This window comes from Paramisgurnus dabryanus, chromosome 14 (genome assembly GCF_030506205.2).
Source record: "Paramisgurnus dabryanus chromosome 14, PD_genome_1.1, whole genome shotgun sequence".
NCBI lineage: Eukaryota > Metazoa > Chordata > Actinopteri > Cypriniformes > Cobitidae > Paramisgurnus > Paramisgurnus dabryanus.
In genome coordinates this window covers 10,775,167-10,800,781 of record NC_133350.1, presented here as the reverse complement: position 1 = coordinate 10,800,781, position 25,615 = coordinate 10,775,167, and the positions used below count along the sequence as shown (strand labels likewise).

At 41.0% G+C, this 25,615-nt stretch overlaps 1 protein-coding gene across 1 annotated transcript in view; it reads left to right on the top strand.

The window, feature by feature from the left end:
* The window catches only part of cacna1da (calcium channel, voltage-dependent, L type, alpha 1D subunit, a), a 111,936-nt gene that overhangs the window by 41,268 nt on the left and 45,053 nt on the right, over nt 1-25,615 (top strand). The window contains exons 12-31 of the mRNA XM_073811831.1: nt 24-184; nt 275-500; nt 844-1,051; nt 2,516-2,636; nt 3,076-3,166; nt 3,257-3,290; nt 3,361-3,391; nt 3,476-3,602; nt 3,977-4,106; nt 7,307-7,366; nt 17,816-17,922; nt 18,238-18,325; nt 18,424-18,531; nt 18,645-18,697; nt 18,790-18,936; nt 20,842-21,043; nt 23,232-23,390; nt 24,134-24,244; nt 24,751-24,834; nt 25,123-25,206. Coding sequence (XP_073667932.1) covers nt 24-184; nt 275-500; nt 844-1,051; nt 2,516-2,636; nt 3,076-3,166; nt 3,257-3,290; nt 3,361-3,391; nt 3,476-3,602; nt 3,977-4,106; nt 7,307-7,366; nt 17,816-17,922; nt 18,238-18,325; nt 18,424-18,531; nt 18,645-18,697; nt 18,790-18,936; nt 20,842-21,043; nt 23,232-23,390; nt 24,134-24,244; nt 24,751-24,834; nt 25,123-25,206 — 2,332 coding nt within the window. The remainder of the gene's footprint in view (nt 1-23; nt 185-274; nt 501-843; nt 1,052-2,515; nt 2,637-3,075; nt 3,167-3,256; nt 3,291-3,360; nt 3,392-3,475; nt 3,603-3,976; nt 4,107-7,306; nt 7,367-17,815; nt 17,923-18,237; nt 18,326-18,423; nt 18,532-18,644; nt 18,698-18,789; nt 18,937-20,841; nt 21,044-23,231; nt 23,391-24,133; nt 24,245-24,750; nt 24,835-25,122; nt 25,207-25,615) is intronic.

Sequence of the window (25,615 nt, the reverse complement as noted above, 5' to 3'; positions counted from 1 at the left end):
AACTTCTATGCCTCCCCTTACAGTCGGCGCTGGCGTCGCTGGAATCGGTTATGTCGGAGGAATTGTCGTTTGGCAGTGAAATCGGTGCCGTTCTATTGGCTAGTGATCATTCTGGTGTTTCTCAACACGCTGACCATCTCCTCTGAACATTACAACCAGCCGATGTGGCTCACACAAGTTCAGGGTAAGATCTCGCCGTATCACCGCAGCTATATCCTGAATACTGCCCGCTTTCTCACTGATTGCTCTTCTCTGATTGACCCTCCTCAAATAGATGTAGCCAATAAAGTGCTCCTGGCCCTGTTCACATGCGAGATGTTGGTAAAGATGTACAGTCTGGGCCTGCAGGCTTATTTCGTGTCGCTCTTTAATCGCTTCGACTGCTTCGTCGTGTGTGGAGGCATTACGGAGACGATCCTGGTGGAGTTGGAAATCATGTCACCTCTGGGCATCTCAGTGTTTCGATGCGTGCGGCTACTCAGGATCTTTAAAGTCACACGGTAAGAGAGACGAGAAGATGAATGAAAATAAGTCAATAAATGTTTGACCTACAGTATTGTTCAAAGGTTTCCCAGGGTGGAACCTCAATTTCTAAACAAAGGCGAGTGTTGCTTATCTTTGTACACAGTCCATAAAAAGCCTCACATACACAACACAGTTGGTTTTTGAAGGGGCAGCACTGAAACAGATGGTTCATGTATCAAGCACAAGTCTCAACATGCTAAAGAAGCACAAATGTTTTTTGTGAACTTTCCTCTGAGAATTACACACTGTCAGTAGTATAAAGTAAGTGTGGGCACTGGACTCGTATTTGTTTGTCTGAGTATCATCTCTGTTCTTCAGTCACTGGCAGTCTCTCAGTAACCTGGTGGCGTCTCTGCTAAACTCAATGAAGTCCATCGCCTCTCTGCTGCTGCTGCTCTTCCTCTTCATCATCATCTTCAGCCTCCTCGGGATGCAGGTCTTTGGCGGGAAGTTTAATTTTGACGAGACGCAGACGAAACGAAGCACCTTTGATAACTTCCCACAGGCCTTGCTTACTGTGTTTCAGGTGGGCATGATTTTTTTTTAACTCTCATGTTATTTTGTCTTATAAAAAAGTCATTTTCATACTTAAAAATATAAAAAATCTGTTATTCAATGAAAATGTAAGCAGATAAAAACATGCAGTGTTTGTATCTTATTCCATTTCACAGACCTTTTAATAATGATTTATAATTTTGTGCTGTCATTTGACTTAACACACATAAAAGCAAGTAACTTTCAGTTTTATGTTTCAAATAGAGATAGTGATAGAGAGGTGAAAATTGTTAATTGCAACAAATTCATTTTACAATATGAGTGTACTATTACAGTAAAACAATCTCAAGTACATTTTCTCGTTCATTCAGATAAGACAGACTTCAGACAGACTGTCTGTCATTGAAGATGACACAATTGATGGTTCACTTAAGGCTTTAAATGACATTTAAGTCACAACATCTGTATTATTATAAAGTCTGACATCACATACTGTGGATGATGCCATGATTTTTAACTCTTTCCCCGCCATTGACAAGTAATCGCGTGTTCCTGAAGATTTTTTATGTTAATCTGCAATACTGCGATCTTCCACTAGATGGCACACTTAAACAATTTATAACAAAAACTGAAGCAAAAACGTTATTTACTAATTTAAAACTCTGTGTATATTTTGATAATCATTCTGAATCTGATCTCTAACAAAATTCTTTCACAAAAATGCAGGTTCACTTAAGGCTTTAAATGACATTTTAAGTCCCAATATCTGTATTATAAAGTCTGACATCACATACTGTAGATGATGCCATGATGTTTAACTCTGTCCTTGCCAATGACGAGTAATCTCGTCAATTAAGAGAAAACATTTGCATAACAAACGTGTTCTTGAAGATTTTTTATGATAATCTGCAATACTGTGATTATCCACTAGATGGATCCACTTACCCAGTTTACAATAAAAACTGAAGCAAAAGCGTTATTTACTAATTTTAAACTCTGTGTATGTTTTAATAATCATTCTGAATCTGATCTATAACAAAAAAAATTTCACAAAAATGCAATTATTTCAGCTTTTTGCTAAAAAAATATATTTTTAAAGAAAAATACCCATATTTAGGAGTTTATATTCAGAAAAAAATAAAGATAGGATGAAAATATTTTTTCCCGTTTTGTTTATTGTTTGTTTGAAAGCAGAGGGTTTGTTCTTTCATTTGATATATTTGTATGTTTATATATTTATAGAAGAACATTTTCCTGGAAGGCATTTTGTGAAAATTTCATGAAAATCACAAAAAAGACTGGCGGGCAAGTTTTCAAAAAATGTCTGGCGGTGAAATTAGTTAATGATGATAAACTGACAATCAAGAAATTTGCATATTCACCTAACTTTAGACAACATGAAGCATTGGACTAAGTGTGTTTTTACGACATCCATTATGCCGTACAGTATTGTGTTTATTTATGTCTCTTGAGTCTGTTTGCTCCTGTTTTTCAGATCCTAACCGGAGAAGACTGGAACGCCGTCATGTATGATGGCATTATGGCGTATGGTGGGCCATCGTCATCTGGAATGATTGTTTGCATCTACTTTATCATCCTCTTTATCTGTGGAAACTGTATCCTTTTCCTCAGACACACTTATGAACTCAGATATGTCTTAAAGGTGGGGTGCATGATCTCTGAAAGCCAATGTTGACATTTGAAATTACCTAAACAAACACGTCCCTACCCCAATAGAACCTGGACCTTCTTTTGATAGACCTGCCCAATACATATGCATATACATTCACAGTGTGGGAGGCCGGTGGTCATCCAGCGGGGTTGCATACAATTTTTAAATATATATTTCTGCTTCTCTGTTCTAAAAATGTTTTACTTTTTTGTTTCATATCCATAAAAATCTCCTTTTGTGTTCAGAGATGCTGTTTGTAATGACGTATGATGACAGATGATTACACATGATAACACATGAGATTGCTTTCCAGTGCCAAACATATAATAGGTCCCAGTGTTGCTTTTATATCAGGTTGTTTTTCTTAACATACTGTTATCTAGACATTCTTCTGAATGTGTTCTTGGCTATCGCTGTGGATAACCTGGCGGACGCAGAGTCTTTGAACACAGACACTGATGATAAGAAGAAAGGGTAACAGATTGAACCTGTGTAGAGGTCATTTATCACAGACTGCGTGTTTTTGCTTTTTTCACCATTTTTGTTCCCTTGTTTTTTTTTAAGGGATGAAATTGATGAAATTGAAGATGATGTCAAGGTTAGTAGTGTGTGTTTGTGTGTATTACTGTTTATGTAGCTGGATTAATCAGCTTTGTTTTTTTCTCCAGGCTGGAGAGGAGGATGAGAAGGACAATGCAGGTACAGTATGTGAATATTGTATGATTTGTGAGGTTTAGTATTTTTAGATCATGATGTTTCATGATGGCCATGTCTTTGTCGCAGAGGAAGATGAAGAGGATGCGGACGTTCCAGCAGGACCCCGCCCACAGATCTCAGAGCTTGTTAAGAAGGAGAAAATCACTCCAATCCCAGAGGGCAGTGCGTTCTTCATCTTTAGCAACACAAACCCGTATGTGTCACTTTCATTGCACAGACATTGCATGGGCTGTTTCATCATTTTTAAAGCGGTGTGTTTATACAGCACACAAACAAAAACACACAGGGTCAGTAACGAATCTTTGTGCCACATGTGTTCATGACAGGTGGATTGACAGTGTAATGGTCATAAATATTTATTCTTGTTGTTTATGTAAAGTTGATGTAGTTATAGAAGCCATAAAGCCAGAAATGTGTGTCTGTTTGCCTTATTTTTAACCATAAATGATACATTTTTAATGTGCTAAATTTCGTTTTTTTGTTTTGCAACTTAAACAATGATATAAATAATATAAATATTGGACCTTGGACATTCCCACAAATATTTCTCTTTTTCTCCCTCTATAGATTTCGAGTTGCATGTCACAAACTGATAAACCATCACATCTTCACCAATCTTATTCTGGTCTTCATCATGCTAAGCTCCGCCTCCTTGGCAGCAGAGGATCCAATCAGAAACTTCTCTTTCCGCAACATTGTAAGTACATCATATGTGCACAACCCCAACGATTGATCATAAATTATTTTGTCATATCAAGTAAACCATCTTGTTTAAAGGGGACATATCATGAAAATCTGGCTCTATCCATGTTTAAATACTATAATTGGGTCCCCAGTGCTTCAATCAACCTAGAAAATGTGAAAAAGAACAACCGAGTAACTTGGTTTTGGTAAACCATTCTCAGCAAGCATGTGAAAAAATAGGTCATTGAAATTTGTCTCCCCCTGTGATGTCAGAAGGGGATAATACTGCCCCTTAATCTGCACTATCCAATCACAGCACTGCCATTTAGTGCAGAGATCAACTCATTTGCATTTTAAATGACACACCCAAAAACGGCACATTTTTGCTCACACCTACAAAGTACCAATTTTAAGCTCTTATAATAAATTGTCTATATGATATTTTGATCTTCACATACATACTTTGGAAACAGCGAAGATTTGACATCTTAAAAAGTCTTGTGAAATGTCTCCTTTAAATTTGACTGCAGATATTATTTCATCTATACTTAAAGGAATAGTTTACCCCAAACTGAAAATAAGCTCATATTTTACTCATCCTCAAACCATCCTAGGTTTTTATAACTTCTTCTTTCATTCAAACACAATTAGAGTTGTTTTAAATAATTTTCAGCTTTATAATGGCATTGGACAGTGCCCCATTTTTAAGGCTGCAAAAAGTGCATCCATTTATCCATCAACAATGAATTCATACTGTTATTAACTTTTTCCCCTCCATTGACGACTCTCCATTTTTGAGAAAATGTTTCCCTGCCAATGAAACGTTTTTCCAGCAATCTGTATTTCTGCTATTATCCACTAGGTGGCATTCTTACCATACTTTAGATCTCAAAATTTAGTATTTTTAAAGAAACCTACCCATATTTCAGGTGATAAAAAGAGAAAAAATGAAGATGAAACTTTTTTGCTTTGTTTTTTGAAAGCTGTCTGTTCTTTCATGTGATATATTGTATGTTTATATATTTCACTCTTTCCCACCAACATTTCTACAAAATGTTGCCAGTCAGCACCAGCATTTTTTATGATTTTCACAAAAGTATAATGCCTTCCAGAAAATGTTCTTCTTTAAATATATATATATATATACATAAAATATATAAAATGAAAGAACATGCTATAAATATATCATATATATATATATATATATATATATATATATATATATATATATATATATATATATATAAATATATCAAAAATATATCAAATGAAAGAAATATATCAAATGAAAGAACCTTCCTTTCAGTGGCGTAGCAAGTCAGTCCTGGGCCCATATGCAAAAAAAATTTACAGGCCCCCTTAAGCCAAAGCCCCCCCCCCAACCTTGCCCATTGGCACTGTTAACTGTGGCGCGCAGGTCTGTTAACAACATATACTTTTAATAAGGTAGTCAAATAATTTACTTTACTTTTTTACTTTAAAGGGTAGATTTAAATAAAGAAAAACGAAATGTATTGGATAGTTTTTCACTCGTGACTAACTTCTCCGCCTTCTCTTTTCTCTTTAAGGCCCCACTTTTATGTTTATATTTGTCCATCCTTAATGTTCATGTAGATAGCCGCTATAGTAACCTCTCACACTGTTTTCTTTTTTTTTTGGCGCGGCGATGTGTCATGTAAAAAAATGATGGCGTAGTAGTCTACGGCAGCTGCGGAGTGCAAAAAAATAAATAAACGCAAACAAGAAATGACTGAGAAATGAGACATTATAGAGAAATAAGAAATCACTACACATGATATGCATACAAAAATATTTTTTGCGGCCACAAATAAAAATTTAATTGAAAAAAAATTGTAATTAAAAGCTGGGGCGGGCCCAGGGCCCATTTGCACGTGCATACCCTATGCCCAGACGCTACGCCACTGCTTCCTTTGTTCTCTTTTTAATCCCCTCTCAAATATGGGTAGGTTTGAGGTTTGAGCAAAAAGCTGAGATAATTTAGTTTTTATGAAAACTTCTAAAAGAAATTGTATTTTAGAGCGATGATCAAAACACACGCTGCGTCTGAACTGTTTGAGGGAAGGGGTTGTTTCCAGGTTGCATAAGTTGAATAAGAGCACCATCTAGTGGATAATAGCGATATTGTGGATTGACGGAAAAACTCGTCATTGGCAGGGGAGTGTTTTTTCCAGTCAAAGGCGAGGATGGAGTTAAAGAAGAACATTTTCTGGAAGGCATTAAACTTTTGTGACAATCATGAAATATGCTGGCGCTGGCTGAGAGTTAAATGTCTCTTTTGAAGTGAAGCGATAGGTTTTGTCAAGAAACATATGAAGAGAAATAGAGAAATTTATTTCTGAATGGCCTGAGGCTGGAATTAACCGGTTTGTATAAAGTAAAAAAGAGTCAGGATATTATTTCATATAACTCTAACTGTGTTTGGCTGAAAGAAGAAACTCATACACCTAGAATGGCTTAAGGTTGTGTAAAATATGGGCTTATTTTAATTTTATATTATTCCTTGAATAATTTAACAAGTGAAACTAGGCATGGGCCGGTATAAGATTCTGGCGGTATGATAACCTTTAGAAAAAATACCACGGTTTCACAGTGTTGCGGTATTGCCATTGCAACACTAAATGTGTTATTTTCAAATGCAAGGTAAAAATAAAGCCTTTGAATTAAATATGCTTTCAAATAATATATATTTTTTCATAATGTATATTAAATGTAAACATCAAATCAATCACATGACTTAATTATTTAATTAAGAATTTTATATAAACACAGCTCATTCCTTGGAGACGGTATCACAGAACATTTAGGTGGTTTTGAAATCTTTTTATTGTTTAAAACCTCGGTATACCTTGAAACCGGTAACCAGCCCATGCCTAAGTGAAACATATCGATACATGATATAAACTGTGAATAAAACAGTAATAAACATTCCAACAAGTTACTGATAAAATGTACATTAAAGAGGATTGTAAAGTGCATGATTTTTAATATTTAATATTGATTCGTTAACAATTCTTGGTCTTGTATTATACATGTTCTAACTTCTTCTTTCATACTAATGAAAACTTTCTTCTCTGAAACATAGCACACACCTTGGTATAACTGATAAAGAACACATATATACCTTGAGTGTATTTTCATATAAATTATCATATTTTTAATAACTTTGTTAAACATTTACGTTGCTCTTTGCAGATACTTGGTTACTTTGACTATGCCTTCACTGCTATCTTTACTGTAGAGATCGTGTTGAAGGTAAACGTCCTGCCCTGTGCCCTGTGTTGTGTTGGTGTATGTGCAGTAACGTTGTAATCGTCTGGTTTATTCCAGGTCCTAGGCTATGCAGATTATGTCTTCACTAGTATGTTTACATTTGAGATCGTGTTAAAGGTAACATATAGGCACACAGGCTGCATTACCTCACTGTGTGTCACCTACTACTTCAGCATTTACTTGGCTTGATGAATCTCTTTTCTTTATCTTTGTTTTTAACCATGGCACCTCTTTTACTAAACGACTAAGAGAAAATGCACATGAAAGTACATCTTCATCATCAAACACACACGCAGCACAAGAGTTGTCAGGTTTACGCCTGTTTTTTATGGTAGGGCGATAGTTTAAGCTCGATGGTGCGATGTTAAGGAAGATATGCGGAGGAACCAGACGGGATGTGTCTGTGTAGCTTAAAGGATCTGAGTTACAAATTGAAATGATAAAACATTGCTGAAACATTGCAACTCTTTGTGAAATTAAAACAATACTGTCTCTCTCATCATGACTTCATATCCGATTGGCTTGTACCCAGTCCATAAAAGAGGGGGCAAAACCAACCATGCTTGGACACAACATGGTTCAATCCCCTTTAACTGAGTGCATATCAATGCAATGTGACCTCCAGAACCACAGGGGGCAGCACACCTTTAGTTATTGGCTTTCTGGCTATGTTTGGAATAGTATATCATCGTACTATTTTTATTATGTATAATGTATGCTGTGCACTGTATGCCAGTTTTCAAGTCAAATGTTGGCTCAGTTGGCAGACCGCTATCAACAGCAAGACCATGGGTTCGATTCTAAGGAAGGAACCCTGAATGTACTGTAAGATGTTATGGATAAAAGCATATAAATATGCATTTAACAGCTGTTTAAATATTTTATCCCATAATGACACATATGATATTGTGCCACAGATAAATAATAACACTAGTAGGGAGTAAAAGTAAACTACTATATTATACTAAACATAGCCTTTTGTTTAATAAATTCGTCTTAAGGCTGATCATGAACCAGCGTGTACTTAAACATGCTTTATACAAAGCTTTGTAAGTTATTACCTTTCCCAAATTAACCATAACTGGTCTCAGATCAGCACTCAAGTGTAGTCTCCCTGCTTGTCTTTGTGGTGTCTGGATGGATCTGTGTTCATATGCATTTAGCCTTTGCATTCATGGTTTTGATTTTGATTTTGCTGAATATGAAGTTGCAGAGCTTTTATCCCTGTTATCAATCTGAAATCTTGCTGAGGGAACAGGCTGGAATGTTTTTAAGATTGAAATGGCTCGCATGAATGTGACAGTAAGGAAAGTTCTCATTTCAGATCGCCTTATATATATACATTAGGATCTCTTTCTTTCTGACTCTTACTTTCTTTAAGGGTTGCCAACTTCTTTTTGGATAAATAAGGACTCTTCTTCTCGTTACTACCCATCTATTCAAATTTTACACGTTACAATATTGTGAACTAAACCACAAACAGTTTTGTACGTGTAAAAAACAGCTGATTGACAGATTCAAGTACAAAAAATTCTTGAATATGTCCATACAAGCAAACAGATAAAAACATAAAAGTAAGCGGGTAAAGCTACTGTAGCGTACATTTAAACTTTTAACAGCTGGACTTGGTGTTCGTTTTGTGTCTTTGGGGAACTTTTTTATTCTAATCTGTGATTTTAAACATAGAAGATTGTATGCAAAAGTGTTAAAGGTCCATTGTGTAGATTTTTAGCGGCAACTAGTGGTGAGATGTGAATTGCACCCAAAGGCTCAGTCCACGGCTCACTCCTCCCTTTAGAAACGCATAGAGAAACTATGTTAGCCGCCTCAGGACAAACACATCGTTTAAAGCAAACGTAATGAGAAAACACACTCTAGAGATCAGTTTGTCCGTTTAGGGCTACTGTAGAAACATAGCAACGCAAAATGAGGACCTCCATGTAAGGGTCCCGCGGTGTATGTAGAAAAAATATGTCTTATTCCGAGGTAATAAAAATAATACTGATCATTTTGTAAGGTCTTTATACACCACTGATAATATAGTTATGTAAATGATATTGCATTTCTTTCAAGGGATGTTTCTTAAAGTTACACAATGCACCTTTAAAGGCGTTATATCATGAAAATCTGACTTTTTCCATGTGTAAAGGTGCATTGTGTAATTTTTAGCAGGATCTCTTTTGACAGAAATGCAAAATTATATACAAAACTATACTATCAGGGGTGTATAAAGACCTTTTATAATGAACCGTTATGTTTTTATTACTTTGAATGAGACATTTTTATCTACATACACAGAGGGTCCCCTTACATAGAAGATATCATTTTGTGCCGCCATGTTTCTACAGAAGCTCTAAACGGACAACAAACCTTTTTATCAAGTTGTCTCGAACAATGACATGTTTGTCCTGTGTCGGCTACGTAGCTTCTCTTTGCGTTTCAAAAGCAAGGGGTGAGCTGTTAACTGAGCTGTTGGTTGCAATTTGCAACCTCACCACTAGATGCCGCTAAAATTTACACACTGCACCTTTAAGTGCTATAATTGGGTCCCCAGTGCGTCTGTCATCCTAGAAAATGTGAACAAGAACAACCCTGTAACTTAGTTTTTGGTAAACCATTCTCTGCAAGCATGTTAGAAAAAAGGTAATTAAATTTTAGCTCCCCTTGTGATGTCAGAAGTAGATAATACCACCTCTTAATTTCAGATTTCAGCTCATTTGCTTTTAAAAGAACACACCCAAAAACGTCTCGGTTACGTATGTAACCCTCGTTCCCTGAAGGAAGGGAACGGAGACGTCACGTCGTGACCGACGAATTGGGAACCGCTCCGCGGGTGACCTATCTACTTCGAGAAACTATAAAAACGCCAATGAACTTGGCATGCAGGTATTTGCATAATGCCGGCGCCGCCCCGCCAGGTGCGTATATAAGCCGCAGGTGCACAATACCAAATTAGCTATATTATTGCTGAGAAGCCGAGCAGCAGTGCCCGGCCTGAAAACAGCAATGGAACAGCAAACTGTGGCGACGGGACGTGACGTCTCCGTTCCCTTCCTTCAGGGAACGAGGGTTACATACGTAACCGAGACGTTCCCTTTCAGTCGGTCACTACGACGTCACGTCGTGACCGACGAATTGGGAATCCCTACCAAAACGCCACTGCAGCTGAACCCTTCCAGTGTCTGTAAAGCCCTCCGCCCTCCACATAGGGGGCGGAACCTAAGGCGAAATGCAGAAGGCCGGTCACTACCTGTTCCTTAACCCACGATAGTGAAGCAGCGAACTGGGGAAGCGTCTAAACTGAGCGGAGCTAGAACACTGCGGAAGCCATCCCCTAAGAAGGTTGAATGGATGACATAAAAATATGAAACAACCGATAGGTTGCTCATAAAAAGTCTCTGAACAAAACATAGTATGCAGAGAGATGCAGAGCAGGCTCTGCTAAGGAAAACGTGGAGGATTAGTACCCCACGGAGTATACACACAAATGAACCCCACGTAGGGGACAAATGTGGACGCCTAGCCTACACAGGTTTACAGAGAATACATCAGTGATAGGTTGACAGCGGATGCTCCGCAACACCAGCTATCAGGGCGGTGGAGGAGAGGCAAAAACAGTTTTTTAGACGTTTTTGCCCCGATGGCCTTCCATATTGGTGCAGATGTGCAGCACCAAAATAGAGGCTCCAAGCCGACACACGAGCCGACCCTCGGCATTCTTAACTAGTTAGTAGAAAGAACCCGAGTGGAAACCGGTTCGACACGAACACTATAGAATCTTGTGAACGTATTAGGTGTCGCCCAGCCTGCAGCTCTACAAATATCTGTTAGCGAGGAACCGCGAGCCAGTGCCCAAGATGATGCCACACTGCGTGTAGAGTGGGCACGTAAATTAAACGGACAAGGCACATTCTGCTTTTGATATGCAAGGGCTATAGTATCCACAATCCAATGGGACATCCTCTGCTTGGTGACAGCTTTTCCTTTCTGCTGACCACCGTAACAAACAAAGAGCTGATCTGAGGTCCTAAAGCTTTGCGTCCTGTCTATATACACACGTAGTGCACGAACAGGGCATAACAAAGCCGTGGCTGGGTCTGCCTCCTCCAAAGGCAGCGCTTGGAGGTTCACCACTTGATCTCTGAAAGGAGTGGTGGGAACTTTGGGCACAAAGCCGGGCCGGGGTCTCAGTGTTACGCTGGATGCAGCCGGCCCGAACTGAAGGCACGATTCGTCGACCGAAAATGCATGAATATCCCCTATCCTCTTAACAGAAGCCAAAGCAAGGAGAGTTAATGTTTTCATAGTAAGAAATTTAACACTCACACTATGCAGAGGCTCAAGTGGGGCTTCCTGGAGTGATTTCAGCACCAAGGACAGGTCCCAAGGAGGAATAGAGGGAGGACGCGAAGGATTCAGTCTTCGAGCGCCTCTGAGAAATCTAATGACCAGGTCGTGCTGACCCACTGTTCTACCGTTTACGGGTGAATGGTGAGCTGATATCGCAGCGATATCGACTTTAATAGTGGATGGTGACAGCCTATTCTCCAAACGGCGCTGGAGATATAAAAGCACAACACTAATCGGGCATTCTCGGGGGTTTTCACTTTGGGAAGAACACCAGTCGACAAACAGGTTCCATTTAAGCGCGTAAGCCTGTCTCGTAGACGGCGCTCGCGCTGCAGCAATAGTGTTAGATACCTCTTGCGGTAAATCACTCAAATCCTCCGTGCCCCGTCCAGAGACCACACATGGAGGTTCCACAGGTCGGGGCGCGGGTGCCATAATGTGCCCTCTTGTTGAGAAAGAAGGTCCTTCCTCAGGGGAATCTTCCAAGGAGGGGCTGTCGCGAGGAGAGAGAGTTCTGGAAACCAACTCCTGGTTGTCCAATACGGTGCCACCAACAGCACGCTCTCCTCGTCCTCCCGGATTTTGCATAGGGTTTGCGCAATGAGGCTCACCGGAGGGAACGCGTATTTGCGCATGTTTCGCGGCCAGCTGTGTGCCAATGCATCCACGCCGAGCGAGTCGTCGGCTAGTGAATAGAACAGGCGACAATGGGTCGTCTCTGGGGAAGCAAACAGATCTATCTGCGCTTTGCCGAAACGTCTCCAAATCTGCTGAACCGCAATGGGGTGGAGTCGCCATTCGCCGGGACGCGCAGCCCGAGAGAGCGCATCCGCCTCTACATTGAGCGTGCCCGGGATGTAAATGGCACGAAGAGACCTCAAATTCTTCTGACTCCAAGTGAGGAGATGACGGGCGAGATGCGACAGGTGACGCGAGCGTAAACCGCCTTGACGATTGATGTACGCCACGGTCGCAGTGTTGTCTGTGCGAACTAATACATCTTTGCCCTGTAACTCGTTGCTGAAACGGACGAGCGCAAGATATACAGCCCACATTTCTCGGCAATTTATGTGCCAATGCAGCTGGGGTGCCGTCCAGACCCCCGAAGCCGCAAGCCCATCGTACGTGGCCCCCCACCCCGTGTCCGAAGCATCTGTGCATACTATTGCATGCCTGGAGACCTGTCTCAGAGGCACACCGGCTCGGAGAAACGCACGGTCTGACCACGGAGTGAAAGTGCGACGACACGCAGGTGTAATGATAACACGGTGAATGCCGCGCAGCCACGCTCTCCTCGGGACTCGATCGTGAAGCCAATGCTGAAGCGGTCGCATATGGAGCAGTCCGAGCGGAGTTACAGCTGCGGCTGCTGCCATATGCCCCAAAAGCTTCTGAAATTGTTTCAGCGGGACCGCGCTCTTGCTCTTGAATGTATTCAGGCAAGTCAGAATCGACTGTACACGCGCTTCTGTTAGACGAGCTGTCAAATCGATCGAGTCCAGTTCCATACCGAGAAAAGAGATTCTCTGCACGGGGCAAAGCTTGCTCTTTTCCCAGTTGACCCGAAGACCCAAACGAGCGAGGTGTTTCAGAGTTAAATCTCTGTGATCGCACAGCGTTTGACGTGTTTGAGCTATTATGAGCCAATCGTCTAAATACGCGAGAATGCGCACACCTTTCTCTCTCAGGGGTTTTAAAGCCCCCTCCACTACTTTGGTGAATACACGGGGAGACAGAGAGAGCCCGAATGGGAGGACTTTGTACTGGTATGCTCGCCCCTCGAACGCAAAGCGGAGAAACGGCCTGTGCCGGGGGAGAATCGATACGTGGAAGTACGCGTCCTTCAGGTCGATGGATGCGAACCAATCGTTTGGACGAATGCATGGAAATATGCGCTTGGGCGTCAGCATCTTGAACGGCATTCTGTGAAGTGCACGGTTCAGCGAACGCAGGTCCAGGATCAGTCGCAAGCCGCCGCTTTTCTTGGGTACAATAAAGTAAGGGCTGTAAAACCCCGACCTCATCTCGGCTGGAGGGACCGGCTCGATCGCGTCCTTCGCCAGTAGGACAGCGATCTCCGCACGGAGGACGTGCGCATCGGCAGCTCTCACCGCAGTGAAACGAACGCCGGAGAATTTGGGGGGACGCCGGGCAAATTGGATCGCGTAGCCGAGACGAATCGTGCGTAAAAGCCAACGCGACGGGCTGGGAAGCTGTTCCCACGCCCCCAGACACCGTGCGAGAGGGACTAAAGGCACGATCGGTGTACCCGCGGCGGGCGCAACGGAGGTGATCGCCGGTGTGTGCGTATTGGCCGCACCGACAGCAGTGTTGTGCATGATAACACTCACCTGAGTCCGCTGCTGGGTGGGTGAGTAAGGGAGGCTCTGCTGAAGACACCTCACGCCACTCGATGCACCCTCTGGCGAAGGGGGAGGAAGACGATGGGTTATGAGCCCGTGATTGTCTTCTTTCCCCTGAGAAGTCAGAGAGCGCGATGGGGTTATGAGCCCGTGCGTTGCTCTCGTACTCCTCTGATGAGTCGGAGAACGAGGGGGGGTTATGAGCCCGCTCGTGTCTCCGGCGCTCATCTGAAGACCTAGAGATGGAAGTGGAATTCGCTCTTTTTGTGGAATTGTGGGTGCCGACTGAAAAGTCGGCGGAACAGAAAATTGAAACAAAGGATTCCCCAACCGGCCCTCCTCCGGTGGGGGGAGTGGTGCTTTCACCATCTCCCGAAGAGCGATCCCCTCCATCTCTAGGTCGCCCGTCTCAGGGCCGCTTCGATTTTCTTTTTCCACCCTTTGAAGCGGGCTGAGCGGGCGGGGCGGGCTGCTGACGACCGGTTCCTCGCTTCTTAGAAGAGCCCCGGGGAGGAACGGAGGCGGCCGCCGCAGGACGCCCTCGGCGAGGAGCAGGCTGAGGTGCCGACGTGGACGGGGCAGGCGCAGGACGCTTCCGACGTGGCATGATCTGAGCGATGGCCTCAGTCTGCTTCTTGGCCGCGGAGAATTGCTGGGCAAACTCCTCGACCGTCTCGCCGAACAGGCCGGTCTGGGAAACCGGAGCATTCAGGAGCCGGGTCTTATCAGCATCCTTCATGTCCGCCAGACACAGCCAGAGATGGCGTTCCTGGACTACCAGGGTAGACATCGCACGCCCGACGGCGCGTGCGGTGACCTTGGTCGCACGGAGCGCCAGATCCGTAGCCGCACGCAGTTCAGAGAACTCCGCCGAGTCGTGACCTCCCGCGTGCAGGTCCCTCAGAGCCTTAGCCTGGTGGACCTGCAGCAATGCCATGGCATGCAGGGCAGAGGCTGCCTCCCCACAAGCCTTGTAAGCAGCACCGGACAGCGCCGAAGACTGCTTACAGGCCCGTGAGGGGAGAGTAGGCTGGTCCCGCCAGGAGGAAGCGACACCGGCCGGACACAACTGCATCGCGACCGGCCGCTCCACTGACGGGATACCAGTGTACCCCTTGGCATCTCCACCCTCGAGAGAGGTGAGGGGTGAAGGCTGAAACGGTCGGTTCCGGGCGGAAAACGGGGTTTTCCACGACCGCGTCAGCTCTTCATGCACCTCGGGGAAGAAAGGCACCGGGGGCGAGGACTGAGAAACCCTGGCACCCCCGAAGAACCAATCATCGAGGCGGGACGGTTCAGGTGGGGGAGGTTTAGTCCACTCCAAGCCGACCGCCTCCGCCGCCCGGGCGAGCATGGCTGCCATCTCGGGGTCGAACGCAGAAGCCGCAACCTGGCCCGAAGGCGGGAGCGGATCCGGATCGACGTCCGAGGCTGACAACCCCCCTTCCGATGTTACGGTGGACATCGCGTCGGGTGGAGGCTCGACAGAGCGCGAGGACACCGTAGAACACGGGCCGCTCGTCTCCATCGGGACCTCCGCTGGCAACGGATCAGGGCGCTGGGAGCTGCTGGACGAACCAGCAGACCGACCCAGCACCGTTATACGGAGATCATCCTTCGCAAGTCTGGTAGCTGCGCTCTTAGCAGCACCAGACTTGGAAGGCGGGCGCCGTTCCCGGAGAAACGACACCCGTCTCCGCAAATCCGCCATAGTCATGCCCTCACAGATGGAGCATGAACTATCACGCAACGCTGCCTCTGCGTGCTGGAGCCCCAGACACGAAAGACAACGCTGGTGGCCATCCCGGGGGGCGATGAACACACCGCATCCAGAAACCGAACACGGACGGAAATCCATCTTTAAAAAGACGACCCCGACCGTGACACGAATGAGTGGCTGTCTTTAAAAAGACACAAAGCTCAAACGTGCTGCTCTTTTAGGGAAATCACTCTTTTGTGCGAGCTGGTGAAACACACAGGGAGAGGCAACGCACTCACTCGAACTCAAGTCCTAAATTAAAGAGACAGAGAGAGAGAGAGAGAAAGGGTGGAGAAAAAACACTGCGAGCCTCCGCTGAGGTGTCTTTGCCCAACCAACTTCAGCAAGCTGAGATCTTATTTTCTTCCCTTCCAGAACAGGATCTACGAAGATCAGATAGAAAGCTTCTCGAGAGCAGATGTCTGCCGGCTTCGAAGCAATAAAAGCTAATTTGGTATTGTGCACCTGCGGCTTATATACGCACCTGGCGGGGCGGCGCCGGCATTATGCAAATACCTGCATGCCAAGTTCATTGGCGTTTTTATAGTTTCTCGAAGTAGATAGGTCACCCGCGGAGCGGTTCCCAATTCGTCGGTCACGACGTGACGTCGTAGTGACCGACTGAAAGGGAACGGCACATTTTTGCTCACACCTACAAAGTGGCAATTTTAACATGTTATAATAAAGTATCTCTATGGTATTCTGAGCTAAAACTTCACATATGTACACTGGGGACACCAAATATTTATTTTACATCTTAAAAAAAGACCATATAATATCAGATTTATTGTACAAAATTTAATAATATCCATTAATTCTCCAAAACTACTCAACTTCTGCAGTACTATGGGAGGGGTGGAGCCTATATTAAACAATAATAATACTTATTATTAACAATTAACAGTATTAAGAATTATTAATAGTAGTAATATTCATATATTGAAAGGTTATTGGTTATTTAGGTGTTTGGATTGTGTTCCCTGTTAATCTGACATTTTTGTATTTTATGAAACGGTTGGCAACACTCTCTACTCTTACCTTTGCTCTTTTGTCTTTCTTTGTTATTTTCCTCTTCTCTATCTGAATGTTAGGCTTCTTTTGAAGCTGGGCAACAAACAGCATGTTTTATTGCCTGGCACCTAGTGGCGAATTGTGAAACAGAGCTTACTAATACATTCATGTTGATAAAGCCGTGAGGGTTTGGCGGAGTTACAGTAGCATTAGAAAATCACCTTTAGCTTAACTCTCTTAACACGCCACCCTTATAAAGAGTGATATAAGGAGTGCATATGTTTGTTTGTTTATGTCTGTTTGTGTGTGTGTGTGTGTATCGCTGCGTCCGAAACCGCCTACTTCCATACTATATAGTGGGCGAAAAGCAGTAGGCGATGCGAGTGGTATGTGGAATTCATAGTATTCGAAAAACAGTAGTACCCGGATGACCTACTATTGTACCAGTGGCAGCTCGTGACTGCTCTTCCGAGGATGCGCAAATTCAAAATAAGTGTTCGAATTGTCACGTGTGTTGTTCCCTTTTCCAAAATATGTGTCCTGTGTGCATCACGTGTTTTGTCAAAATAAGTGCCTGCTACACATGCGTCAAAACTGTTTATGATAAACGTTAAGTGATTTATGATCAAATTTTAATTTTGGGGGAACTAACCCTTTAACATCATCCAAGTTAACAACTCACTTGCTGTAATGATGACGTATTTCACGTGATTTATCAACATGGCGACTGTAGTACGTCCAAATATATATATATATACTATATTGAACATAACTTTTTTAACAGGCGATGAGTATGTGCTTCATCGAATTTAGTACGTACTGTCACAGTATGCAATTTCGGACGCAGGGTATGAGAGTGTGTTTTCTGTTCGAGAGAGTGTTTTGTTGTTTTGTGTTTGTCCTCAAATACCTTGGACCAAATCTTGACCCGTTAATCTTTTTTCGTAGATGACCACGTATGGTGCGTTTCTCCACAAGGGGGCGTTCTGCAGGAACTACTTTAATCTGCTGGATTTGCTGGTGGTTGGTGTGTCTCTGGTCTCCTTTGGTATTCAGTGAGTGAAGAGTATATTCCTTGCTAAAAGACCAGCTTAGATCAAGTATTTCCATTGAGGAAAATTGCATATGGTTAGAAATTGCTTTTTCATAATCCAGGAAATCTCAAATATATTTAAATAACTAATATAATAAAATGTAGGAAATGTTGCATTAACAATAATGTGCATAGTATAGCCATTATAATTGGAATTTGGAAGAACTTGTTGGTTTGATGTTGGTCTAGCTGGTGCACAAGCATCATCTTGCTTTTTACCAGCAAAACTTTTATACGTAAGCTAGTTGATCCATGAAGTCTGTTCTGTCCCCTCCAGATCATCTGCCATCTCAGTGGTGAAAATCTTGAGAGTTTTGAGGGTGCTGCGTCCGCTCAGAGCCATCAACCGAGCTAAAGGACTAAAGGTTTGACCTGTCGCTTTATTTTAAATATATTGACTTAATATAGTGGAGATTTCTATTGTGTCTGATAACCTCTGACCTTTAACCCTTGTCCTCTGCAGCATGTTGTCCAGTGTGTGTTTGTGGCCATCAGGACTATTGGTAACATCATGATTGTCACTACACTACTGCAGTTCATGTTCGCTTGCATTGGCGTACAGCTCTTCAAGGTGAGCTGTAATATACAAACTTGTAGGTTATCGTATGTAAGTGTATGCATGTACTGTATATAACACACATAAGTATATGCAAGGTATGATACTGTATACTTTCTTTTCTTTAGGGGAAGTTTTATCGCTGCAACGATGAAGCCAAATCAAGTCCAGAGGAGTGCAAGTCAGTCTAGTCATCTATCCTCACTTACCATCATAGCAAATTCGTACAGTAGTAATAAGAGTAAAGGCAAGAGTTTTTTTTGTCTGTCTTAGGGGAACTTATATCTTGTATAAGGAAGGGGATGTGAACCAGCCAATCATTCAGAAGCGTCACTGGCACAACAGCGATTTCAACTTTGATAACGTGCTCATGGCCATGATGGCTCTGTTCACAGTGTCCACGTTTGAAGGCTGGCCAGCGTAAGTGTCTTACAGTTCATCTTTATATAAATCCAAGGAGTCAAACATTATACGGTTTAGACATCTGGATTATTAGGAACACCTGTTCAATTTCTCATTAATGCAATTATCTAATAAACCAATCATATGGCAGTTGCTTCAATGCATTTAGGGGTGTGGTCCTGGTCAAGACAATCTCCTGAACTCCAGACTGAATGTCAGAATGGAAAAGAAATGTGATTTAAGCAATTTTGAGCGTGGCATGGTTGTTGGTGCCAGACGGGCCGATCTGAGTATTTCACAATCTGCTCAGTTACTGGGATTTTCACGCACAACCATTTCTAGGGTTTACAAAGAATGGTGTGAAAAGGTAAAAACATCCAGTATGTGGCAGGCCTGTGGGCGAAAATGCCTTGTTGATGCTGGAGGTCAGAAGAGAATGGGCCGACTAATTCAAGCTGATAGGAGAGCAACTTTGACTAAAATAACCACTCGTTAAAACCCAGGTATGCAGCAAAGCATTTGTGAAGCCACAACACGCACAACCTTGAGGCGGATGGGCTACAACAGCTGAAGACCCCAACGGGTACCACTCATCTCCACTACAAATAAGAAAAAGAGGCTACAATTTGCACAAGCTCACCAAAATTGGACACTTGAAGACTGGAAAAATGTTGCCTGGTCTGATAAATCTCGATTTCTGTTGAGACATTCAGACGGTAGAGTCAGAATTTGGCGTAAACAGAATGAGAACATGGATCCATCATGCCTTGTTACCACTGTGCAGGCTGGTGGTGGTGGTGTAATGGTGTGGGGGATGTTTTCTTGGTGCCAATTGAGCATCGTTTAAATGCCACGGCCTACCTGAGCATTGTTTCTGACCATGTCCATCCCTTTATGACCACCATGTACCCATCCTCTGATGGCTACTTATAGCAGGATAATGCACCATGTCACAAAGCTCGAATCATTTCAAATTGGTTTCTTGAACATGACAATGAGTTCACTGTACTGAAATGGCCCCCACAGTCACCAGATCTCAACCCAATAGAGCATCTTTGGGTTGTGGTGGAACTGGAGCTTCGTGCCCTGGATGTGCATCCCACAAATCTCCATCAACCGCAAGATGTTATCCTATCAATGTGGGCCAACATTTCTAAAGAATGCTTTCAACACCTTGTTGAATCAATGCCACGTAGAATTAAGGCAGTTCTGAAGGCGAAGGGGGGTCAAACACAGTATTAGTATGGTGTTCCTAATAATCCTTTAGGTGAGTGTAGATGTACAATATGACATTATATATGGTATACAGTACATGTACATATTAATATAAATGTATTGTGTAATTAAACCTTATGCATGTAACCTAATATAGACAGGATATTACTTTTTTTACTATCTTAATGCAATCATATATCATATAATATTTTTTTTATATTGCTTCAAAATATTTTTACAGAAAGCCACATCTCAGATCAGTTATGAATCAAACAAACAATACATTTGTTTGAAAAACAAATAAAGTGAAAAACAAACAATACATTTTTTGTCTTTACCTGCTGAACTGATAAGATATTGACCAAAAAATTGCAATTGAGGCAGCTGAGTCTTTGTTCAAGAAAACGGCAGAAGTTTGTGTTTTTGACATTTTTTTGTGCTTGTATTCGCACTGCTGGTAACTCACTGGCAACAGTATCACTATGTCCCTGTAATTACAACACCACACTAAGTGTTACTGTTACTTTAACACACTCATTTGGCTCAGTCTTGCACAGCTGACACACACACTCATTGACAAAGTCTGAATAAAAGTCTAAAGTACTTCAAATGATTGAAAACAAATTGGCCTTCTGTCACTGACTTGAAGGACAATATTTCCTCAGCTGTCTTATTCTACGTTAACTTCTTCTCATTACCCATCTTAAGGTTGTTGTACAAAGCAATCGACTCCAACCGCGAGAACATGGGCCCGATCTACAACTACCGTGTGGAGATTTCCATCTTCTTCATTATCTACATCATCATCATCGCCTTCTTCATGATGAACATCTTTGTGGGTTTCGTCATCGTGACCTTTCAGGAGCAGGGAGAAAAGGAATATAAAAACTGTGAACTGGACAAAAACCAGGTGAGAGAAATACCTGCTGGGGTTCCCTGGCAGCATCATACGCTTCTGAGATTAACCTTTTCTAAAGAGCACAGCAGTGGGTCAGATGGCAGCAAAACAACTCGCTAGGTTTAAAAACACATCATTAGTGTTTTATGTGTAGTTTGTACTGTATATTTGATCCATATATGTGACCCTGGACCAGAAAACCAAGTCATAAGTTGCACAAGTGTATTTGAAGAGTTTGGTTCCAAAACGCACTAAACGATATTTAAAAAATGTATTGTATCAGGTCAGTATTAAAAAGTCAATTCTTTATTTTACTCAAAATTTGATATCTGCCGTGTTATTTTATAATTTTCCGCCATTTTTCCAAACCGCGACAAACAGCAGTCCTCCTTTTCTGCAGAATGCAATAAATCCGCTCAACCAATCACAGCGCACCATGCCATGCTTTGTAAACAATAATGGTGGCGCTTTGAATAGACAAAGAATCCTGGTTTTCCTTATCTACTTTGTACTTCGTGATCAACCAACAAACAAAACCATAATAGTAATTTTGATGGCATTGATAAACCTGTGGTGGTTTTCTGTGGTTTTTCTTTTGAAAAAACTTTCCATTATTCCACGCGAAGTCAACGAAAATCAAGCAGGACCAAAACATTTTACAGCTGATCGCTGTCAAAAAAGTTCAGCAACAACGTCCCAAGTATAACCGCAGCAATGACAGTGTTCTTAATATGACAAAGTAAGTGTTTTGATTAATGTCATTAATGTTTATGTTTTTAATCGGTGTATACTACTTACTAGTCAACTAAATGAATTTAACATAACAAAGATGAATGCACATTTGTGTATTGATTTAATGGATTAATTGCATTTTGCAGAAAAAAATAATCAGTTTTTATTATAAATCTTTAAAAATCTAATTATGGATTTGAATTTTTTAATGTTATTATAAACTAAAGATGCTATAACTGTAACTGAAAATAGTGGTTTTCATCTGGTCACTTTCTTGGTGAAGAAAACACCAAGAACACACATTTTTACCCAAATTAGTCAAAATGGATTTATTGCCTTTTGAAACCAAACTTTTAATTTGTAGCAATATCAAAAAAATACATTGTATGGGTCATAATTATAATTTATTTAGTGCTGAAAATCATTGGGATATTAAATAAATCATGATCCATGAAGATATTTTGTAAATCCCCTGCCGTAAATACAAAAATGTATTTTACATTAGTAACATGTGTTGCTAAGGACTTGGGACAAATCTAAAGACAATTTTTTTCAGTATATTGATTTTTTGAACCATCAGATTCCAGATTTTCAAATAGTTGTGTCGGCCAAATATTAGTTATTCAGCTTTCAGATCTTGTAAAAAATTGACCCCTATGACTAGTTTTGTGGTCCAGGGTCACATATGTTTGAATTTATCAATAATTATTCAAGTAACATTTAAAAATATATAATTTTAGATTTTGATATTGTCGGCACATTTATATTTGTGTTTATCTTTTAAAACATTTAAGCATACGCTTCAGATCAAACAGTCTTTAAGATCATGAGAAACAGTTAAGTAACTCTAAACTTAAGGTAGTCTTGTGTGTAAGTTCACTTCTTGCAAAATGTATGAACAATGTCACTGGACAGGCATGGGTTTGATTCCTATGCAACACACACTGTACAAGAACAAATGTATCAGTCACTTGAATAAACACATCTGCCAAATGCAATTTTAAATGTCTTAAAGGGGAAATTTCATGAAAATCTGACTTTTTCCATGTTTAAGTGCTATTATTGGGTCCCCAGTGCTTCTATAAACCTAGAAAATGTGAAAAAAATGGTTCCCCTTGTGATGTCAGAAGGTGATAATACCGCCACTTAATCTACACTATCCAACCAGGGCACTGACATTTAGTGCAGAGATCAGCTCATTTGCATTTTAAAGGACACATCCAAAAACGGCACATTTTTGCTCACACCTACAAAATCGCAATTTTAACATTTTATAATAAATTATCTATATGATATTTTGAGCTTGAAATTCACATATATATACTCTGGGGACACCAAAGATGTATTTTACATCTTAAAAAGTCTTGTGAAATGTCCCTTTAAATGTGTCCCCGGATCAGTTTAGTCATATCCAGAAGATTAAAAAGCCATCATCGTTTTCTGTCTTTCTCTCTGTTTTGTCCTATAGCGTCAGTGTGTAGAGTATGCATTGAAAGCGCGTCCTCTCAGGCGGTACATCCCGAAGAACCCATATCAGTATAAGTTCTGGTATGTGGTGAACTCCACCGGTTTCGAGTACATCATGTTTGTCCTGATTTTACTCAACACCATCTGTCTCGCAGTCCAGGTGCCCTTTTATATACATTTAATTCCATTATATTTCTGTAGCACTTTTCACAAAATGCACTGTTGCAAAGCAGCTTTACAAAAGTAGAAATATCTTATTATGAAAGCTGCAATCCGGAACATATGCCTTAGGGATGCTAAACAATTAATCGCGATTAATCGTTAGCAGAATAAAAGTTTTTGTTTACATCCAATATGTGTGTAAACTGTGTATAATAAATATGTATATATATAAATATGAACACATTCATGTATAATTTTAAGAAAAAAAAAAATGTTTATATTAAGTATTTATATATAATATAAATTATACATAAATATACAAATGTATATACACATGTAAACATTTCTAAAACATATACATGCATGTGTGTACATTTATTTATACAAAGTTATTATACACAGTTCACACACATATATGATGTAAACAAAAACTTTTAATCACGATTAATCGTTAAGCATCCCTAATATGCCTCTATCTGAGGTTTTATATTGATTGATGTCAGACAAAGTCAAACTGACATTTTTATACTAAATTGACAGCTTACAGCGAATTATAAATCAAATCATTAATGTACTTGCTCAACAACTGATGCTTATTTGTGAAAAAAAAATTATGGATTGCAATTTGTCTTTAATATTATTTTTAACTTACTTACTAAAATAATAACTTGATTTGTTTAATATATATTTTAAAGTAAGTAGGAGATATTTAAAGATTAAATGCTATGTTTCTCTCTGCAGCACTATGGTCAATCTGAGCTGTTTAACTACGTGATGGACATTCTAAACATGGTGTTCACCGCTGTGTTTACAGTGGAGATGGTTCTCAAATTAATTGCTTTTAAACCCCGGGTGAGATATTTAAAAACACACACTGTATGCACAACACATTGTTTCTCATTTAAACATTCAGATTAGTGCAGTGTAAAGTCTGTTACCCCTAAAGCAGGTTAATTTTTCATCTGGTTCCCTGCATTAACCTTACTGTCCCACTGCCCGATTTTAATCTGATGCAGATCTGCGTTCAGAAGAAGGACAGAATGCTAGTAAGCCCATCTGAGTGCCATGCAGTGCTAAAATATCTGTGTGCTGTGTGATTTGCAGTGTTTCATAAACGCAAACTAATTTAGTCAGTGCATGAACTGCATCAATAACCGATAATTGGCAGAGTTCTTTTGCATGGAAGATAAGTGCATGAGATCTACTGTTTTATTTAGTAATTATTATTATTAATATTAAAGGCTTATGTGTGTAAATTAATATGTAATACATAAGCCTACAGCTTCTAAATATTTGCATAGTCATGTTTACAATCGCAGATGTGAACGTTTGCCCGTTCACCCCCCTGCATTTCTCAGGGGTATTTTGGAGACGCCTGGAACGTCTTCGATGCATTGGTTGTGATCGGCAGCATTGTAGACATAGTTCTCAGCGAGATTGATGTAAGTAAACCTCAGTTTTAGACCATGTCCGCTCTTATTACTGCTGACCAGCACGTCTACCTCAAACAAACTCTTCCTCCAGACCCTTTACCTCAAACAGGGACAGACTTCAGCTCAGGGTGTGCTACATCTTTACTGACAACTTAATGCTTTGACTATTGAGATCTAACATCTGATTCTTTCTTGTTTTTACCCTGTGTGTCATCTTCTCCACCTATCATTTCATTTCTTCCCACTCTTACCTTTCCTCTCCTCTTTTCTTGTGTGCGGTGTGATTTTTATTAACAGCATTATTTCACTGACGCATGGAACACGTTTGACGCCTTAATAGTTGTCGGTAGCGTGGTAGATATCGCTATCACTGAAGTCAACGTAAGTATAAACACCCTTATATTTATATGTAGAAGCCTTGCAAGAAAAGCATGTCTGGTTACACAAGCACTATAAATTCAAATAGATTTGATTGGCTGTCAATGGTTTATCGTTCATCACTTAAAAAAATGTTCCAAAGGTAATCCCAACGATATCGGTCCATGTATCTTATTATCATTATAGTTGTGGTGTGAAATCCACAATTTTTTTTAATATAGATCAATTTTTAAAACTATATTTTAATTGTCCATGATGTAAACGGCCCTTAAGTCACTTTGAGTAAAAACGTGCCAGATGCATAAATGATAAATAAATGAAACTGTTACAGCCTTTTCCCACAATTTACAGTTTAATGAATGGCATTGACATTTTTTGCAAGGCTTTATTAAATGTTGTGAATTATTTGTGT